General features: G+C 44.9%; 1 protein-coding gene across 2 annotated transcripts; it reads right to left on the bottom strand.

Moving 5' to 3' along the window:
• Positions 1-4,272: 4,272 nt before the first annotated feature.
• Positions 4,273-14,601, bottom strand: LOC144602117 (troponin I, fast skeletal muscle-like). Of its 2 annotated transcripts, XM_078414830.1 has the most exons (6): positions 14,587-14,601; positions 13,367-13,408; positions 13,149-13,277; positions 10,145-10,234; positions 7,408-7,590; positions 4,273-4,362 (listed from the first exon to the last, which is right to left on the bottom strand). In XM_078414830.1, exons 1-6 carry the CDS (start codon positions 14,599-14,601, stop codon positions 4,273-4,275), a joined length of 549 nt encoding a protein of 182 aa, XP_078270956.1. The 2 variants fall into 2 exon arrangements, with proteins under 2 accessions (XP_078270956.1, XP_078270955.1); XM_078414829.1 differs by lacking the exon at positions 14,587-14,601 and having other exon boundaries at positions 13,367-13,435.
• Positions 14,602-17,660: the final 3,059 nt, after the last annotated feature.

Raw genomic sequence — 17,660 nt, 5'->3', positions numbered from 1 at the left:
AACACCTGGAGAAAACCCACGCGGTCACGGGGAGAACGTACAAACTCTGTGCAGACAGCACCCGTAGTCAGGATGGAACCCGGGTTGCTGGCATTGTAAGGCAGCAACTCTACCGCTGTGCAACTGTGCCACCCAAAGAATTCTACGAAGAATTATATAAATTTTGAGGCCCTATAAACAGTAACTGGAATTTCACTGATTGTTCATTTTAAAATTGAGATACATAAATTATTGGTAGCTAATGCTACTTATTGAGGGCTGCAAGAAAAGAAGATACCAGAGTGGAGATTTAACTTAAGTTTAAGTGATACAACATGGAGACAGGCCCTTCGGCCCACCGAGTCCAAGCCAACCTGCCCTTCGCACTAGTTCAATGTTATCCCACTTTCTCACCCACTCCCTACATCCTAGCGGGCAATTTACAGAGGTCCTATCAACCTACAAACCTGCACGTCTTTTGGAGAAGTATGGGTGGAAACTGGAGCACCGGGAGGAAACCAATGCGGTCATTGAGAGAATGTGCAAACTCCACACAGACAGTACCCGAGATCAGGATCAAACCTGGGCCTCTGGCATTGTTAGGCTGGCCCTGGGTCTCTGCCAGCTGTGCCACTGTGCTTTCCTAAAATGTTCTGGCTGTCCTCCCTATCTACAGCATGGAACCAGGCCCTTCAGCCCACTGAATCCACACTGACCATTGATCTCAAGGTCACACTGGTCCTGATGTGACAAGATGAAATGACCCATCTTCCACAGGCATCTGACATTTTTTGCTTAAATGCAAGAAATTGCATCAGTTGCTGCTGAGATTTTTTTGCCTCGTAAAAATTTCTTCCATCCTTCTGGTTACATTACAGTTTACTGATTGACCCCATTCTGATAGAATCCTGTTTATATGATCATAAGACATAGAAGCAGGATTAGGCCATTCAGCCCAACGAGTCTACTCTGTCATTAAATCATGGCTGATCAATCTTTCTCTCTCAACCCCATTCTCCTTCCTTCTCCCCATAATCTTTGATGCCCTTAATAATCAAGAACCTATCAATCGCCATTTTAAAAATACTCAATGTTTTAGGCAATGAATTCCACAGACTCACCACGCTCTCGACTGAAGAAATTCCTCTTCATCTTTCTAAAGGTATGTCCTTTTATTCTGTGGCTCCTGGCTTTGAAGTAAATATTATAACTTACATGAGAAATTGTAACAATTAAGAATTAAGTTTCGGCTTGGGGTACTGATGGAGGGGAGGTAGCGGGTCGAAAGAGGTGAGGGGAAAGGTGTGATAAAAACATGAATCATGGCAGTTAATGTGGTCTCCATTGCAGGATGACCATGTTAATTGTATCCAGGAACCTTCCTTACCTATTTTACTTGTTCTAAAAATTTTCTGAAAATATTTTCAGGCAAATAACCTTCCTCTAAATCATACTTTTTTATTATTGTTACTCGGATGTTCACGGTATTTTGTTTTACCCTCACAATCTACGGGTAACGTATAAAATAATGAGGAGAATAGATAAGGTGAATGCACAGAGTCTCTTACCCAGAGTAGGGGAATCAAGAACCAGAGGACATACAGTATGTTCACGATGAGAGGGCAAGATTTAATAGGATCCTGATGGGTGATGTTTTCACTCAGAGGGTGGATATATGGAATGAGCTGTCAGAAGAGGTAGTTGAGGCGGGTACTATAACAACATTTAAAAGATATTTGGACAGGTACATGGATAGGAAAGGTTTAGAGGGATGTGGGGCAAAAGCAGGCAAGTCGGACTGGGGAACATGGGGCATCTTGGTCGGCATGGGCAAGTATGGCTGAAGGGCCTGTTTCCATGCCTTGTGACTGTTTGACTAGGTCTTTGTTCAATCTTCATCCATTCCTGAAGTCGTTTGTTCGCGGACAGAAAATAATCCCGATGTTGCTTGTTGGTTACTGGTTAGAGCGTTTAAGGCGAAGTTCTGAGAGTTTCATTGTTCTACTTGCTGAGGTGAAGTGAGGCATTTATCCAACTCACATGCACCTTGCAGCACTCCCGCCCCGTTCACCCCTAGGTTGTGGACACTAGGGGCAGTAGTGAGAACACTGCACAAGGATGCTGGCCACTACGTTGACTGCTCGTGTAAGACATGGCGGCACAGTGGTGCAGCTGGTAGAGCTGCTGCCTCACAATGCCAGAGACCCGGGTTCAATCCTGACCTCGGGTGCCGTCTAAGTGGAGTTTGCATGTTCTCCCTGTGACCATGTGGGGATTATCTCTGGGTGCTCCAGTTTCCCAAAGATGTGTGGGTTTGTAGGTTGATTGCCCTCTGTAAATTGCCACAGTGTGTCGGGAATGAATGCAAAAGGGGGATAACATGGAACTGGTGCTGTGTTTCTGTGCCGTATCTCTAAAACTAAATTGCAGAACAAATGTGACCAAATGAAGCCTCAGACTAGTCACAACTAAAATAAAAATTCAATCCTGCTTTCAATAATTTATTTACACTTTCGCTTTAGATCTGGAGTACATAGGTCATAAAATAAATGTTCTTGCTGGTAATTCTACAAAGTTGTTATGAACCTTCATGTCATTCTAAAGTAAAGGACACTTTACCATTCCTGTCAAAAGTCCTGACTCCATCAAATTGATAACAGGCAGTCTTGGAAGCCTATCCTGCCTAGTCAAACCGCATGTCAAAAACCTCGGCATGATATTTGACTCTGCATTAAAATTTGATAAGCAAGTCAACGCTGTGGTAAAAGCCAGCTTCTTCCAACTTCGAACCATAGCTAAAATCAAACCTTTCCTCCAATTCAACGACACAGAAAAAATCATTCACGCTTTCATTTCCTCCCGCCTAGACTACTGCAACTCCCTATACACTGGGATCAGCCAATCTTCCCTGTCCTGCCTGCAACTGGTCCAAAACGCCGCAGCGAGACTCCTGACGGGTACCCGTAAAAGGGACCACATCACCCCGATTCTGGCCTCTCTCCACTGGCTCCCTGTACGGTACAGAATCAACTTCAAGCTCCTCCTATTCACGTATAAAGCCCTAAATGGACACTCCCCCCCCACATCAAAAATCTTCTAACCCCCCTCTCTAACTCCAGGTCCCTCAGATCGGCCGACTTGGGGCTATTCACTATCCCGCGGTCTCGGCTTAAACTCAGGGGTGACCGCGCTTTTGCGGTTGCAGCTCCTAGACTGTGGAACAGCATCCCTCTCCCCATCAGAACTGCCCCCTCCATCGACTCCTTTAAGTCCAGGCTCAAAACATATTTCTACTCCCTAGCGTTTGAGGCTCATTGAGGAGGAGCTGTGAACTGTTTGCGTGCTACTGTATGTTTTCATTTTTTTTCTATTGGAACCTAATCAAATGTACAGCACTTTGGTCAACGTGGGTTGTTTTTAAATGTGCTATACAAATAAAATTGACTTGACTTGACTTGACTTGACTTAACATGTATGGGGCTGCATGGTGATACATAATGGGCCATAATCTACTGTCAAAATAACATTGAGTTTACAGTGTTCACCGTTAATTAAATGGAAATGATGCGCTAACTTAGCTGAGGGCAGGTTCTTTGGCTGATGGTAGCAATCCAAATAGAAAGAGCAAATCATTGCCTTGATCAGCATTAAAAAAATCAATGAATGTGAGAAGGATACTCAGTTTTCAGGGCAGTTAAAAACTAAACTAATTAGAGAAAGTCATAACCATCTTATTCATTGCATTTTCTATGATGAAGCTTCAGCTTTCTCTTTGTCCACTTTCTTTCTCTCTTTTATTTTTCCCCTTCCCTTTATTTATCTCCCTTCATAAAATGTGACTATGGATTCACATACTCAAACTTACGAAACTCTCTCGGTCTTTGCTTTGTTCATTCCACATTCTTACAATCTGATCAGTAAGGATAAGGCCGGTTATTGAACCTGCTCACCAATGTTCTGGTTGCCCTGTTCCTTTTAATACCATCTGTTTCCCTCAGCATTTTGTGCTTCCTGATATTAAATGAGCAAGGGCAAGTCAATAATCAATGACAGATTATGTTTATTGTCCTGCATCAACAAGCCACTGCTTGAAGCCTGGCAGTAAAATAATGGATGAAGCTCATTTGAATCCTAACCTCTTCATTCTAACAGGCCTAATATTCATCTAACCTAGCCGGAACTAACTAAATCGGCACAGATTATTTCCAACGCAGCTGGGCACAAAGCTGACCTACATGTATTTTATTACAAACATGAACTGCAATACAGCATTTGGTTTTATGGAGTGATCTTTTATTCAGCACCCTCAAACATCTTCTTCCTGCCTTCCATTCCAGCCTTCTCCTCAATATTCTTACGCCAGTCTCCGACATCCCGCAGGTCCTGAGGAAAGAGCGGTTTGTATACATTATAGAATGAGATGCCATGAAGCGATGACATGACCTTTGACAGCGCATGCTTCCATAAGTAGAAGACTCCATCTACACTTCACACCTCCTCAGCTCTCCCAAACAGCTGGGTCGATGCCATATGCGCTTATTCGTGTCATGACCAATGCCAGTATCTATTGTCCATCCCTAAATGCCCCAGAACCGAGGAGGCAGTGGGAGTCGGCCATGTTGGTGGAGGTAGAGTCCTCACATAAAGCTGAGACGGTTTAAGAGCAGCAAATTTGTTAACTCAAGGACATCGGTGGATTTCATGGGGTCTTACAACAATCCAGTACTTTCATGGTTGGGGCGGCGCAGTGGCGCAGTGGTAGAGTTGCTGCCTCACAGCGCCAGAGACCCGGGTTCGATCCTGACTGTGGCTGCTGTCTGTAAGGAGTTTGCACATTCTCCCTGTGACCACGTGGGTTTTCTCCGGGTGCTCCGGTTTCCTCCCACACTCCAAAGACGTGGGGGTTTGTAGGTTAATTGGCTTGGTGAGATTGTAAATTGTCCCTAGTGTGTAGGCTAGTGCTCAGGTATGGGGTGATCGCTGGCATAAAGAGAGCAGTTTTAGATTTTTTAAATGACCAAATTTCATTTAGTGACTCCAATTTAAATTCTCCAAGTGTTGTGGTGGGACTTGAACTTGTGTCTCTGAATTAGTGGTACAGAGCTCTGTCTTTAATACATGAATCGACCACTATGTTACTGGACCTCTGCCTCCAGCAAGAACTGTTTTACGATGGAACCCTCCAGTAATACAGCCTTTCTTTGTCTGTGGTGTTACGACAAATTATCTCACCCATGATCTGACTTTGGACACACAACAAAGAGCACCATTGAATCAGATGTATCATGGTGCAGTCCACAGTGCACAGATGCAAGGCAGAAGGAATAACGTTTAGTGCTAAAATTGTGCGCCATAGTCTTGTGATAATCTCCTGGTAATTTACTGAGGGCTAAACATTAACCTGGACATCAGGGTGAAACTTCACTTCAAGGTAGCACTGTGTGGTTCTTAGCACTCTCTCAGAAGATACACACAAAATGCTGGAGTAACTCAGCGAGTCAGGCAGCATCTCTGGAGAAAAAGGATGGGGTGATGTTTTTGGGACGGGACCCTTCTTCAGACTGAGACCCAGGGAGAGGGAGATGAGAGATACGAACAGGTTCAAAACAAATCGGAGCTGGCACCTTTCCTGGGTCATCGGTGCCGGCGCTGATTTGTTCTGAACCTTTTCATACCTCTAGTTTCCCTCTCCACTGAATCTCAGTCTGAAGAAGGATCTCGACCTGAAACATCACCTATTCCTTTTCTCCAGACAAGCTGCCTGACCCATTGAGTTACTCCAGCACTTTGTGTCTATCTTCAGTGTAAACCAGCATCTGCACTTCCTTCCTACAGGTAGCAATCTTACGGTCCTGCCTTAGTGTTAGCATAGAAGTCCAGTGGTAGGTTTGGAAGCAACAATGGAGGTGTCCCAATGACAGCCTGGAGAACAAGGAGGTATTGATCACTAGCTGATCATTCCCCATGGCAGTATTGATCACTAGCTGATCATTCCCCATGGCAGAGTTGGGTCCAGGATTGGCAAGAGGGAGTAAGGGGGGGGGGGGGGGGGGGGTTGTTGAAGAGAGCCCTCATTGAGTTATTTGAACAGATTTCCTCGTGGCTGATTAAAATGTCGTGTGGCAGCACATCATGTGGGTGGCACAGTCATGCAGCTGTAGAGTCATAGCGTCAGAGAGCCATAGAGTCATAGAGTCATGGTCATCGAGCATGGAAACAGGCCCTTCAGCCCACCTTGCCCACGCAAATCATCATGTCCCACCTGCCCCTGTTTGGCCAATATCCCTCTGAACCTATCCTGTCCATAATTATTGCTGCCCTACAGCATCGGAGACCCGGGTTCGATCCTGACTACGGGTGCTGTCTGTGTGGAGTTTGTATGTTCTCCCCGTGGCCGTGTGGGTTTCCACAGGGCCCTCCAGTTTACTCCCACACTCCAAAGATGTGCAAGTTTGTAGGTTAATTGGCTTCTGTAAATAGTCTCCAGTGTGTAGGATAGTGCTAGTGTACGGGGTGATCGCTGGTCAGAGCGGACCCGGCGGGCCGAAGGGCCTGTTTCCGTGCTGTATCTCTAACGTGATCTTCAGAGAATTATCAGGTCATAGTCACTGAGTCAAAAAGTCATGCAGCATGAAAACACGTGTAGCGGGGTGCAGTGAAACGTTTTTTACGCTGTATACATTTTCAAGCTTCTGTACCTCTTGCCTGAGGGGAGAGGGAAGAAGTGGGAGTGACCGGGTGAGACTGGTCCTTGATTATGCTGGTGGCCTTGCCGAGACAGCGTGAAGTGTAAATGGAGTCGATGGAAGGGAGGTTGGTTTGAGTGATGGTCTGGGCTACGTCCACAACTCTGCTATTTCACACGGTCGTTGATGGATCTGTTCCCAAACCAAGCTGTGATGCATCACGATAAGATGTTTTCCATGGCATGTCTGTCGAAGTTGGTGAGTATTGTTGGGGAACATGCCAACCTTCCTGAGCCCTCTGAGGAGGTAGAGGCATTGGTGTGCTAACTTGGCCACTGTTGTGTGTAGTGTTATACTGTATGGAACAGTTGGTATTCTGGGCTACCAGATGAGGTGAGGAGGAACTTCTTCAGTCAGAGGGCGGTGAGCCTTTGGAATTCATTGCTGCAGACAGCTGTGGAGGCCAAGTCAATGGGTATTTTTAAGGCGGAGATGACAGATTCTTGATTAGTACGGGCGTCAGGGATAGTGGGGTGAAGTCAGGAGAATGGGATTGAGCTGAAAAGATAGATCAGCCATGATTGAATGGTGGAGTTGATGGGCCGGATGGCCTACTTCTGCTCCTAGAACCTGTGAACATGAAACAGCTAGTGGGAGGACAATTCGGTTGCCTGATAACAGATAGTGAGATGAGAGAGAGCACTGCAAGGTCCAGCCATGCATTCCACTGGGGATGATTTACCTTCTCCTTCTCAGTGTCCTCTTTCTTCACCTGCTTCAGGTTGGCTCTCAGATCCATGGACACCTTGTGCTTGGAACCCAGCAGCGCACGCAACATGGCGTCGGCCGACATGCGCACTCTCTTCAGGGGTGGCCTCTTAAACTTGCCCTTCAGGTCAAAGACTTTCAGATTCAGGTCATCGATCTGCAACATTGACACATTCAAGGGTTGGCACATCTACACCTAAACGGAACCCAAAGGAAAATCTCGGCTGCAAACGTTCCAAACCAACATTTTTACACAAAGAGCGGTGGGCGTATGGAACAAGCTGCCATAGGATGTAGTTGAGGCAGATACTATCAAAATGTCTAAAAAACATTTTGGACAAGGACATGGAAAAGAAAGGTTTTGAGGGCTATGGCCCAAACACAGACAGGTGGGACTAGTGCAGTTGGGGCATGTTGGTCGGCGTGGGCAGCTTGGGCCTGTTTCCACACTCTATAACTCTATAACTCAACTGCCTCTCCTCTCCCCCTCTCCTCCCCCTAAACCTACACTGCTAAACAATTCGCATCTCGTCAACCCTCTGGCTTCACAACTTGCAAATCTCTCATTCTTTTGTTTCACACCTTGTGTGCGTTCATCTCTGGCCTTAGTTCAACCATCTGCCTATCAAAGCCTCCCCCTCGCCTGTGTGCCGCTATGACCAGCCAAGCTTTATTACTGTCCCTCTCTGCCCGCTTGCATCCCTCTCTGCCCCCCCCCCCATCCCTGCAATCAATCTGAAGAAGGGTTCTGCCCCGAAACGTCACTTATCCATGTTCCCCAGTGATGCTGCCTGACCAGCTGAGTTACTCCAGCATTTTGTGTATTTTCAACATTACACTACAATCTGACTATACGATCATAAAACAGACGAACAGAATTAGGGTATTCGGCCCATCAAGTCTACTCCGCCATTCAATCGTGGCTGATTTATATTTCCCTCTCAACCCCATTCTCCTGACTTCTCCCCATAACCCCTGACACCCGTACTAATCAAAAGTCTGTCAATCTCCACTTTAAAAATACCCAATGACTTTGCCTTCACAGCTGAATGTGGCAATGAATTCCACAGATTCACCACACTCTGGCTAAAAAAATCCTCCTCATCTGCATTCTAAAGGTATGTCCTTTTGTTCTGAGGTTATGCCCTCTGGTTCTAAACTCTCCCATTACCAGGAACATCCTCTCCACATTTACTCTATCCAGGCCTTTCATTATCTGGTAGGTTTCAATGAAATGCCCCCCCTCATCCTTCTAGACTCCAGTGAGTACAGGCCCAGTGCCTTCAAATATCCCATATATGTTAACCTAATCTCCAACTTCAACACATCCTTCCTCAGGTTCGGATCCAAAATTGTGAGCAATTTTCCAAATGCGGCCTCACCAGCACCTTATAAAGCCTCAGCATTACATCCTAGCTTTTATATTTTAGTCCACACAAAATGAATCATCGCATTGCATTTGCCTTCCTTACTGCTGACTCCAGCTGCAACTTAACCTTTTGGGAATCCTGCACCAGGTCTCACCAAGTCCCTTTGCATCTCCGATTTCTGAACCCTCTCCCTAATGAGAAAGTAGTTTACGTCTTTAATCCTTCTACCAAAGCACATGGCCGTACACTTTGCAGCGCTGTATTCCATTTCTCACTTCCTCACCCACTCTCCCAACCTGTCCAGGCCCTGAAGAGAGGTCCTGACCTGAAACATCACCTACCCATGCTGTCCAGAGGTGCTGCCTGACCTGCTGAGTTACTTCAGCACTTTGTGTCTTTTTTTACACTACAGTTCTTGGTTCCTGTATCATCTCCAGCCCCCCCCCCCCCCACCTCGAATTAAATTAATTCCCATAAATAATCGATGATGGTACAAAGGTATTCAGGTAAAACACAATATTCATCCATCCCCATACCATCTTCATTGAACTTAGGAAAATTGGACTCTCTTAAATGGGGCATCTTGGTCGGCATAAATAGTTGGGCCAAAGGGCCTGTTTCTATGCTGTATGACTCAATGAAACGTAGCCACACTGATTATTTCAGTTACTCTCTATGGAAACAGGTTTCACATTCCAACCCATCCTTGGTGACTTCATCGCGCCATAGAGTCAGAGTTATACAGCGTGGAAACAAAGCCCTTCGGCCCAACTTCCCATGCCGACCAACTTGCCCCACCCACACTAGTCCCACCTGCCTGCGTTTTCCCCATATCCTTCCAAACCTTTTCGGCCCATGTATCAGTCCAAATGTTTCTGAAATGTTGTTTATAGTGCCTACCTCAACTATCGTTCCACCATTTGTGTAAACAAGTTACCCCTTAGGTGCCTATTACATCTTTTCCCCTCTCACCTTAAACCTGTGGATCTTGATTCCCCTTCTCTGAATGAAAGACTGCATTTACCCAATCTAATCCTCATGATCTTGTGCACCTCTATAAGTCACAGCCTGCTCAACCTCTCCCCATAGCTCAGGCCCTCGAGTCCTAGTAACATCCTCGTAAATCCTCTCCGCACCCTTTCCAGCTTCACAACATCCTTCCTATAATAGGGTGGCCAAGACTAAACACAATACTCCAAATGCAGCCTTACCAATGTCCTGTACGACTGTTACGTAACATCCCAACTTCCATACTCATATTCCGTCGTATCCACAAACTATTCATAGCATTCCATAAAGGAAGAAAGATCAGTTGAACATATTCAGGGAAGATAATCATACCTCTTTGGTTGTCTTAGTAACTTTGGCTTCCAAGTCATATCTCTCCTCATCAACCACATCGATAGTCGCCTGAAGCTTTTTGCATACCTCCTGTTGAGACAGATAGTAAGAATATTTAGCCTTGTACCCACTCTATGTTTTGTTCATTCTGAAACCGGAGTGCAGTTTAAAGTACACGTTCATTTTTACTGGAATTAATGGGCAGGTTGGGAGCCATAGGATCAAGACCAGTCAAGCCTAAAATGGGAAGAAATAACTGCTTGACTGGGACGGCTTTCTTGAATTCTTCCACTCCATGTTGGCATGGGCGAATGACTACTAGAAACTAAAATGCGGAAGAAGAATTGTCATATTACATTTCTCGTCGGTAGAAACGAGGAATAGCAGATGCTGTTTAACAACAAAAAAAAGGACATGACCCTTCCTCAGTTTGAAGATAGGTCCGAAACTGAAACGTCTCATATCCATGTTCTCCAGAGATGCTGCCTGGCCCACTTGAGTTACTCCAGCACTTTGTGTCTTTTTTTTTGTAAACCAGCATCTGTATTTTCTTGTATCTATTTTTATTTCTCATTGGTGCTCCGGTTTTCTTCCCACATCCCAAAGACGTGTGGTTAACTGGCCCCCTGTAAATTGTCCCATGTGTAGAGGGTGGATGAGAGAGTGGGATAACATGGAACTAGTGTGAACGGATGATCGATGGTCAGCGTTGGCTTGGTGGGTCGAAGGGCCAGTTTCCATGCTGTTTCTTTCAATCAAAACCCTGTCCAACAGAAGTGGACCAGAAAATGTATTCACACTGTATCTCCAGTTAACTAGCGCCCCACTAAAAGAGGAGGATAAAATAAGTTTCTGCAAAATGGCTGCAATTTCTTGAGATGGGGGCAAGTGTTTCTGAACAGGGGATCCATTGAAAGGAGAGAATACAATGAAGATACTCCCACAATGACACCAAAACGTTCTGGGGCTAAGTTGGTGAGTGGGATAAGTAGTTGCAATGAATTGAGTTCAGAACAGGTGAAGTGTCAAAGTAAAAATCTCCAATGGACATTTTATGTGGGAGTTAGTGGCTCATGATTAATTATATTAAATTTTACAAGTCAGGTAATATCCTGAGAAGAAAGGGGTCTTTAAGTGAACATGGCAGCCTTGTCTTTTTTACTAAATTCCAGAAACACCATTGATAAATGTAGCAATATTTTCATTGATAGCAAAGATTATTTCCAAAGCTATAATCTCCTTCCACATTGATCTTTGCAACCAAACTAAAATCTTTCACTTTGGTTTCAGTTTATTATTGTCACATGTACCAAAGTATAGCGAAAAAAGTCTTTTATTTGCATGCTGTTCAATCAAATCAATAATGTTTAAGTTTAGTTTTTAGCTGAGTTTAGAGATACAGCGCAGAAACAGACCCTTCGGCCCACCGAGTCCGCACCAACCAGTGATCCCCACACACTAACACTATCCTACACACATTAGGGATAGTTGACATTTATACCAAGCCAATTAACCTACAAACCTGTACGTCTTTGGAATGTGGGAGGAAACCGAAGATCGCAGAGAAAACCCACATGGTCACGGGGAGAACGTACAAACTCCGTACAGACAGCACCCGCAGTCGGGAATGAACTCTGGCGCTGTAAGGGCTGTAAGGCAGCGACTCTACCGCTGCGCCATTTAGTTTTATTATTGTCACGTGCACCGAAGTACAGTGAAGAATCATTTATTTGCATGCTATCCGCTCAAATCAAATAATGTTTAGGCTCAGGTTTATTATTGTCATGTGTACCAAGGTTTTGTTTTGTGAGCAATCCAGTAAAATCAGATCATACTATACATACCATACAGAAATATGATCAAGCCAAACTCAAGTACAATAGGTGGAGCTAAGGGGAAGATACAGAGTGCAGAATATAGTTCTCAGCAGTGTAGCGCATCTGTTCTAGAGACAAAGTCCAATGTCTGCAATGAGGTAGAGGTGAATCGGACAGTACCCGAGCTTATGGTACATGGTATGGTACAAAGGTGTATATGGTTGTTGAGTTAGTACACCACTGTAAATTATCACTCGTGTGAAAATGAGTGGTAAAATCTGAGGAGGGGGACGATGAGACTATGGGGAGAATAAAATGGGGATCGTGTGGGAATAGTGTAAATGGGTGAGTGATAACAGAAGAGAGGAAGCTGTTGCTGAGTCTGGTGGTGCGCGCTTTCAAGCTTCTCTAGCTTCTGCCTGACGGGAGCAGGGAGAAGAAAGAATGACCGGGGCTGGGACAAGCCTTTGATTAATCTGTGGAATTCATTGCCACTGACGACTGTGGAGGCCAAGGCTTTGTGCATTTTTAAGGCGAGACTGATGGGGTCCTGATCAATAAGGATGTCAAAGGTTATGGGGAGAAGGCAGAAGAATGGGGATGAGAGGGAAAGATGGAACAGCCACAATAGAATGGCAGAGTAGACTTATTCTGCTCCTATGACTTGTGAACCCAGGTTGGCTGCTTTATCGAGGCAACATGAGGTATAGATGATGTCAATGGCGGGGAGTCTGGTCTGTGCGATGGGCTGGGGGTGGCACGGTGGCGCAGCAGTAGAGATGCTACCTTACAATGCCAAAGACCCGAGTTCAATCCTGACTACAGGTGCTGTCCACACGGCATTTATACATTCTCCCTGTGACCTGTGTGGGTTTTCTCTGGGAGCTCCAGTTTCCTCCCACACTCCAAAGTCATGCAAGTTTTTTAGGTGAATTGGCTCGGCAAAATTGTAAATTGTTCCGAGTGCGTGTAGGATACTGTTAATGTGTGGTGATCGCTTGTTGGCGTGGACTCGGTGGGCCGAAGGGCCTTTTTTCCACGCTGTATCTCTAAATTAAGCTCAACTGGACTGGCCTACATCAAACTCTCTGTAATTTCTCACCTGATGTTATACTTGTACGATCTGTGTGGACTCCCAAGATCTACCAAAGCTAGATTTTGTTTAAAGAAAATGAGATTGAAGTAACCTGTAAGTCTGCCATGGAACCGTGAATCTGCAGTGGTGTGCAATGTTCTGCCATGTACCTCTCCTTCTCCATTATCCGATCTGATTCCTCCTTCTCGATTGCAGTTTTGGCAAGTGAAAGCAGTAAGCTCTGCAAGACAGGTGCGATAAAGCCTTCAGTTACAGGGGGAATCGTCACGGCGGACAAGGGGAGACTTAGCAATCAATTGGACAGGTTACCTTCAGGTGCATCCTGCGAGATGACGTCATCTTCGATTTTTTCTGCAGTAATAAATAAACAGAGAACATGAGGATGGATCGGAAGGCAAGTTAAATTAGTCAGATTAGTGTAAGTCCTTGGTCTTATATTGAAAGGCCTGGAGTTCAAGAAAATAAATAAATGTTGTTCTCCCATTATAGATAGACCATTAGACCACACACAAAGGTACAGTGGGCACCACTCCATTGGAAGAATCAGATGTACTTGTATTGCTCAGATATATTAGATTGAGACCTTGACCCAATGTTGAGTTACGAGCAAAAGTTTCAATCTTAAGCTTGCATCCATTCTATGGTGATTATATGGTAAAGGTTCTTGGTGATTTGACTGAACATTCCAAGGGAAGTTATTAAGGGAAACTGATGTAAGTTAAAATTATTTTCACTGGCCGAGGGTCTTGCTAACCAAGTTGGGGCATTGTAGTTCGGATATACTGCTCCATACTTTAAACTTTAGACTTTAGAGATATGGCACGTAAACAGGCCCATCTGGCCTCCCGAGTCTGCGCCGAACAGCAATCACCCTGTGCACTAACACTATCCTACACACTTGGGACAATTTTACCATGGTAAAATTAACCTACAAACCTGCACGTCTTTAGAATGTGGGAGGGAACTGGAACACCTGGAGAAAACCCACGCGGTCACGGGGAGAACGTACAAACTCTGTGCAGACAGCACCCGTAGTCAGGATGGAACCCGGGTTGCTGGCATTGTAAGGCAGCAACTCTACCGCTGTGCAACTGTGCCACCCAAAGAATTCTACGAAGAATTATATAAATTTTGAGGCCCTATAAACAGTAACTGGAATTTCACTGATTGTTCATTTTAAAATTGAGATACATAAATTATTGGTAGCTAATGCTACTTATTGAGGGCTGCAAGAAAAGAAGATACCAGAGTGGAGATTTAACTTAAGTTTAAGTGATACAACATGGAGACAGGCCCTTCGGCCCACCGAGTCCAAGCCAACCTGCCCTTCGCACTAGTTCAATGTTATCCCACTTTCTCACCCACTCCCTACATCCTAGCGGGCAATTTACAGAGGTCCTATCAACCTACAAACCTGCACGTCTTTTGGAGAAGTATGGGTGGAAACTGGAGCACCGGGAGGAAACCAATGCGGTCATTGAGAGAATGTGCAAACTCCACACAGACAGTACCCGAGATCAGGATCAAACCTGGGCCTCTGGCATTGTTAGGCTGGCCCTGGGTCTCTGCCAGCTGTGCCACTGTGCTTTCCTAAAATGTTCTGGCTGTCCTCCCTATCTACAGCATGGAACCAGGCCCTTCAGCCCACTGAATCCACACTGACCATTGATCTCAAGGTCACACTGGTCCTGATGTGACAAGATGAAATGACCCATCTTCCACAGGCATCTGACATTTTTTGCTTAAATGCAAGAAATTGCATCAGTTGCTGCTGAGATTTTTTTGCCTCGTAAAAATTTCTTCCATCCTTCTGGTTACATTACAGTTTACTGATTGACCCCATTCTGATAGAATCCTGTTTATATGATCATAAGACATAGAAGCAGGATTAGGCCATTCAGCCCAACGAGTCTACTCTGTCATTAAATCATGGCTGATCAATCTTTCTCTCTCAACCCCATTCTCCTTCCTTCTCCCCATAATCTTTGATGCCCTTAATAATCAAGAACCTATCAATCGCCATTTTAAAAATACTCAATGTTTTAGGCAATGAATTCCACAGACTCACCACGCTCTCGACTGAAGAAATTCCTCTTCATCTTTCTAAAGGTATGTCCTTTTATTCTGTGGCTCCTGGCTTTGAAGTAAATATTATAACTTACATGAGAAATTGTAACAATTAAGAATTAAGTTTCGGCTTGGGGTACTGATGGAGGGGAGGTAGCGGGTCGAAAGAGGTGAGGGGAAAGGTGTGATAAAAACATGAATCATGGCAGTTAATGTGGTCTCCATTGCAGGATGACCATGTTAATTGTATCCAGGAACCTTCCTTACCTATTTTACTTGTTCTAAAAATTTTCTGAAAATATTTTCAGGCAAATAACCTTCCTCTAAATCATACTTTTTTATTATTGTTACTCGGATGTTCACGGTATTTTGTTTTACCCTCACAATCTACGGGTAACGTATAAAATAATGAGGAGAATAGATAAGGTGAATGCACAGAGTCTCTTACCCAGAGTAGGGGAATCAAGAACCAGAGGACATACAGTATGTTCACGATGAGAGGGCAAGATTTAATAGGATCCTGATGGGTGATGTTTTCACTCAGAGGGTGGATATATGGAATGAGCTGTCAGAAGAGGTAGTTGAGGCGGGTACTATAACAACATTTAAAAGATATTTGGACAGGTACATGGATAGGAAAGGTTTAGAGGGATGTGGGGCAAAAGCAGGCAAGTCGGACTGGGGAACATGGGGCATCTTGGTCGGCATGGGCAAGTATGGCTGAAGGGCCTGTTTCCATGCCTTGTGACTGTTTGACTAGGTCTTTGTTCAATCTTCATCCATTCCTGAAGTCGTTTGTTCGCGGACAGAAAATAATCCCGATGTTGCTTGTTGGTTACTGGTTAGAGCGTTTAAGGCGAAGTTCTGAGAGTTTCATTGTTCTACTTGCTGAGGTGAAGTGAGGCATTTATCCAACTCACATGCACCTTGCAGCACTCCCGCCCCGTTCACCCCTAGGTTGTGGACACTAGGGGCAGTAGTGAGAACACTGCACAAGGATGCTGGCCACTACGTTGACTGCTCGTGTAAGACATGGCGGCACAGTGGTGCAGCTGGTAGAGCTGCTGCCTCACAATGCCAGAGACCCGGGTTCAATCCTGACCTCGGGTGCCGTCTAAGTGGAGTTTGCATGTTCTCCCTGTGACCATGTGGGGATTATCTCTGGGTGCTCCAGTTTCCCAAAGATGTGTGGGTTTGTAGGTTGATTGCCCTCTGTAAATTGCCACAGTGTGTCGGGAATGAATGCAAAAGGGGGATAACATGGAACTGGTGCTGTGTTTCTGTGCCGTATCTCTAAAACTAAATTGCAGAACAAATGTGACCAAATGAAGCCTCAGACTAGTCACAACTAAAATAAAAATTCAATCCTGCTTTCAATAATTTATTTACACTTTCGCTTTAGATCTGGAGTACATAGGTCATAAAATAAATGTTCTTGCTGGTAATTCTACAAAGTTGTTATGAACCTTCATGTCATTCTAAAGTAAAGGACACTTTACCATTCCTGTCAAAAGTCCTGACTCCATCAAATTGATAACAGGCAGTCTTGGAAGCCTATCCTGCCTAGTCAAACCGCATGTCAAAAACCTCGGCATGATATTTGACTCTGCATTAAAATTTGATAAGCAAGTCAACGCTGTGGTAAAAGCCAGCTTCTTCCAACTTCGAACCATAGCTAAAATCAAACCTTTCCTCCAATTCAACGACACAGAAAAAATCATTCACGCTTTCATTTCCTCCCGCCTAGACTACTGCAACTCCCTATACACTGGGATCAGCCAATCTTCCCTGTCCTGCCTGCAACTGGTCCAAAACGCCGCAGCGAGACTCCTGACGGGTACCCGTAAAAGGGACCACATCACCCCGATTCTGGCCTCTCTCCACTGGCTCCCTGTACGGTACAGAATCAACTTCAAGCTCCTCCTATTCACGTATAAAGCCCTAAATGGACACTCCCCCCCCACATCAAAAATCTTCTAACCCCCCTCTCTAACTCCAGGTCCCTCAGATCGGCCGACTTGGGGCTATTCACTATCCCGCGGTCTCGGCTTAAACTCAGGGGTGACCGCGCTTTTGCGGTTGCAGCTCCTAGACTGTGGAACAGCATCCCTCTCCCCATCAGAACTGCCCCCTCCATCGACTCCTTTAAGTCCAGGCTCAAAACATATTTCTACTCCCTAGCGTTTGAGGCTCATTGAGGAGGAGCTGTGAACTGTTTGCGTGCTACTGTATGTTTTCATTTTTTTTCTATTGGAACCTAATCAAATGTACAGCACTTTGGTCAACGTGGGTTGTTTTTAAATGTGCTATACAAATAAAATTGACTTGACTTGACTTGACTTGACTTAACATGTATGGGGCTGCATGGTGATACATAATGGGCCATAATCTACTGTCAAAATAACATTGAGTTTACAGTGTTCACCGTTAATTAAATGGAAATGATGCGCTAACTTAGCTGAGGGCAGGTTCTTTGGCTGATGGTAGCAATCCAAATAGAAAGAGCAAATCATTGCCTTGATCAGCATTAAAAAAA

Source organism: Rhinoraja longicauda, chromosome 18 (genome assembly GCF_053455715.1).
Source record: "Rhinoraja longicauda isolate Sanriku21f chromosome 18, sRhiLon1.1, whole genome shotgun sequence".
Taxonomy (NCBI): Eukaryota; Metazoa; Chordata; class Chondrichthyes; order Rajiformes; family Arhynchobatidae; genus Rhinoraja; species Rhinoraja longicauda.
The sequence above is the reverse complement of the archived record's forward strand: the minus strand, read 5'-3'. Positions and strand labels throughout refer to the sequence as shown.

Bases quoted from the DNA above. Each gene is read 5' to 3' on its own strand.
- LOC144602117 (XM_078414829.1), bottom strand. From the start codon at position 13,435: ATGTTCTCTGTTTATTTATTACTGCAGAAAAAATCGAAGATGACGTCA. The intron at 7,591-10,144 runs GTATGATTATCT...TCAATGTTGCAG, and splicing joins TTACTAAGACAACCAAAGAG to ATCGATGACCTGAATCTGAA. The intron at 4,363-7,407 runs GTAAATCATCCC...CTCTTTCCTCAG, and splicing joins AGGACACTGAGAAGGAGAAG to GACCTGCGGGATGTCGGAGA.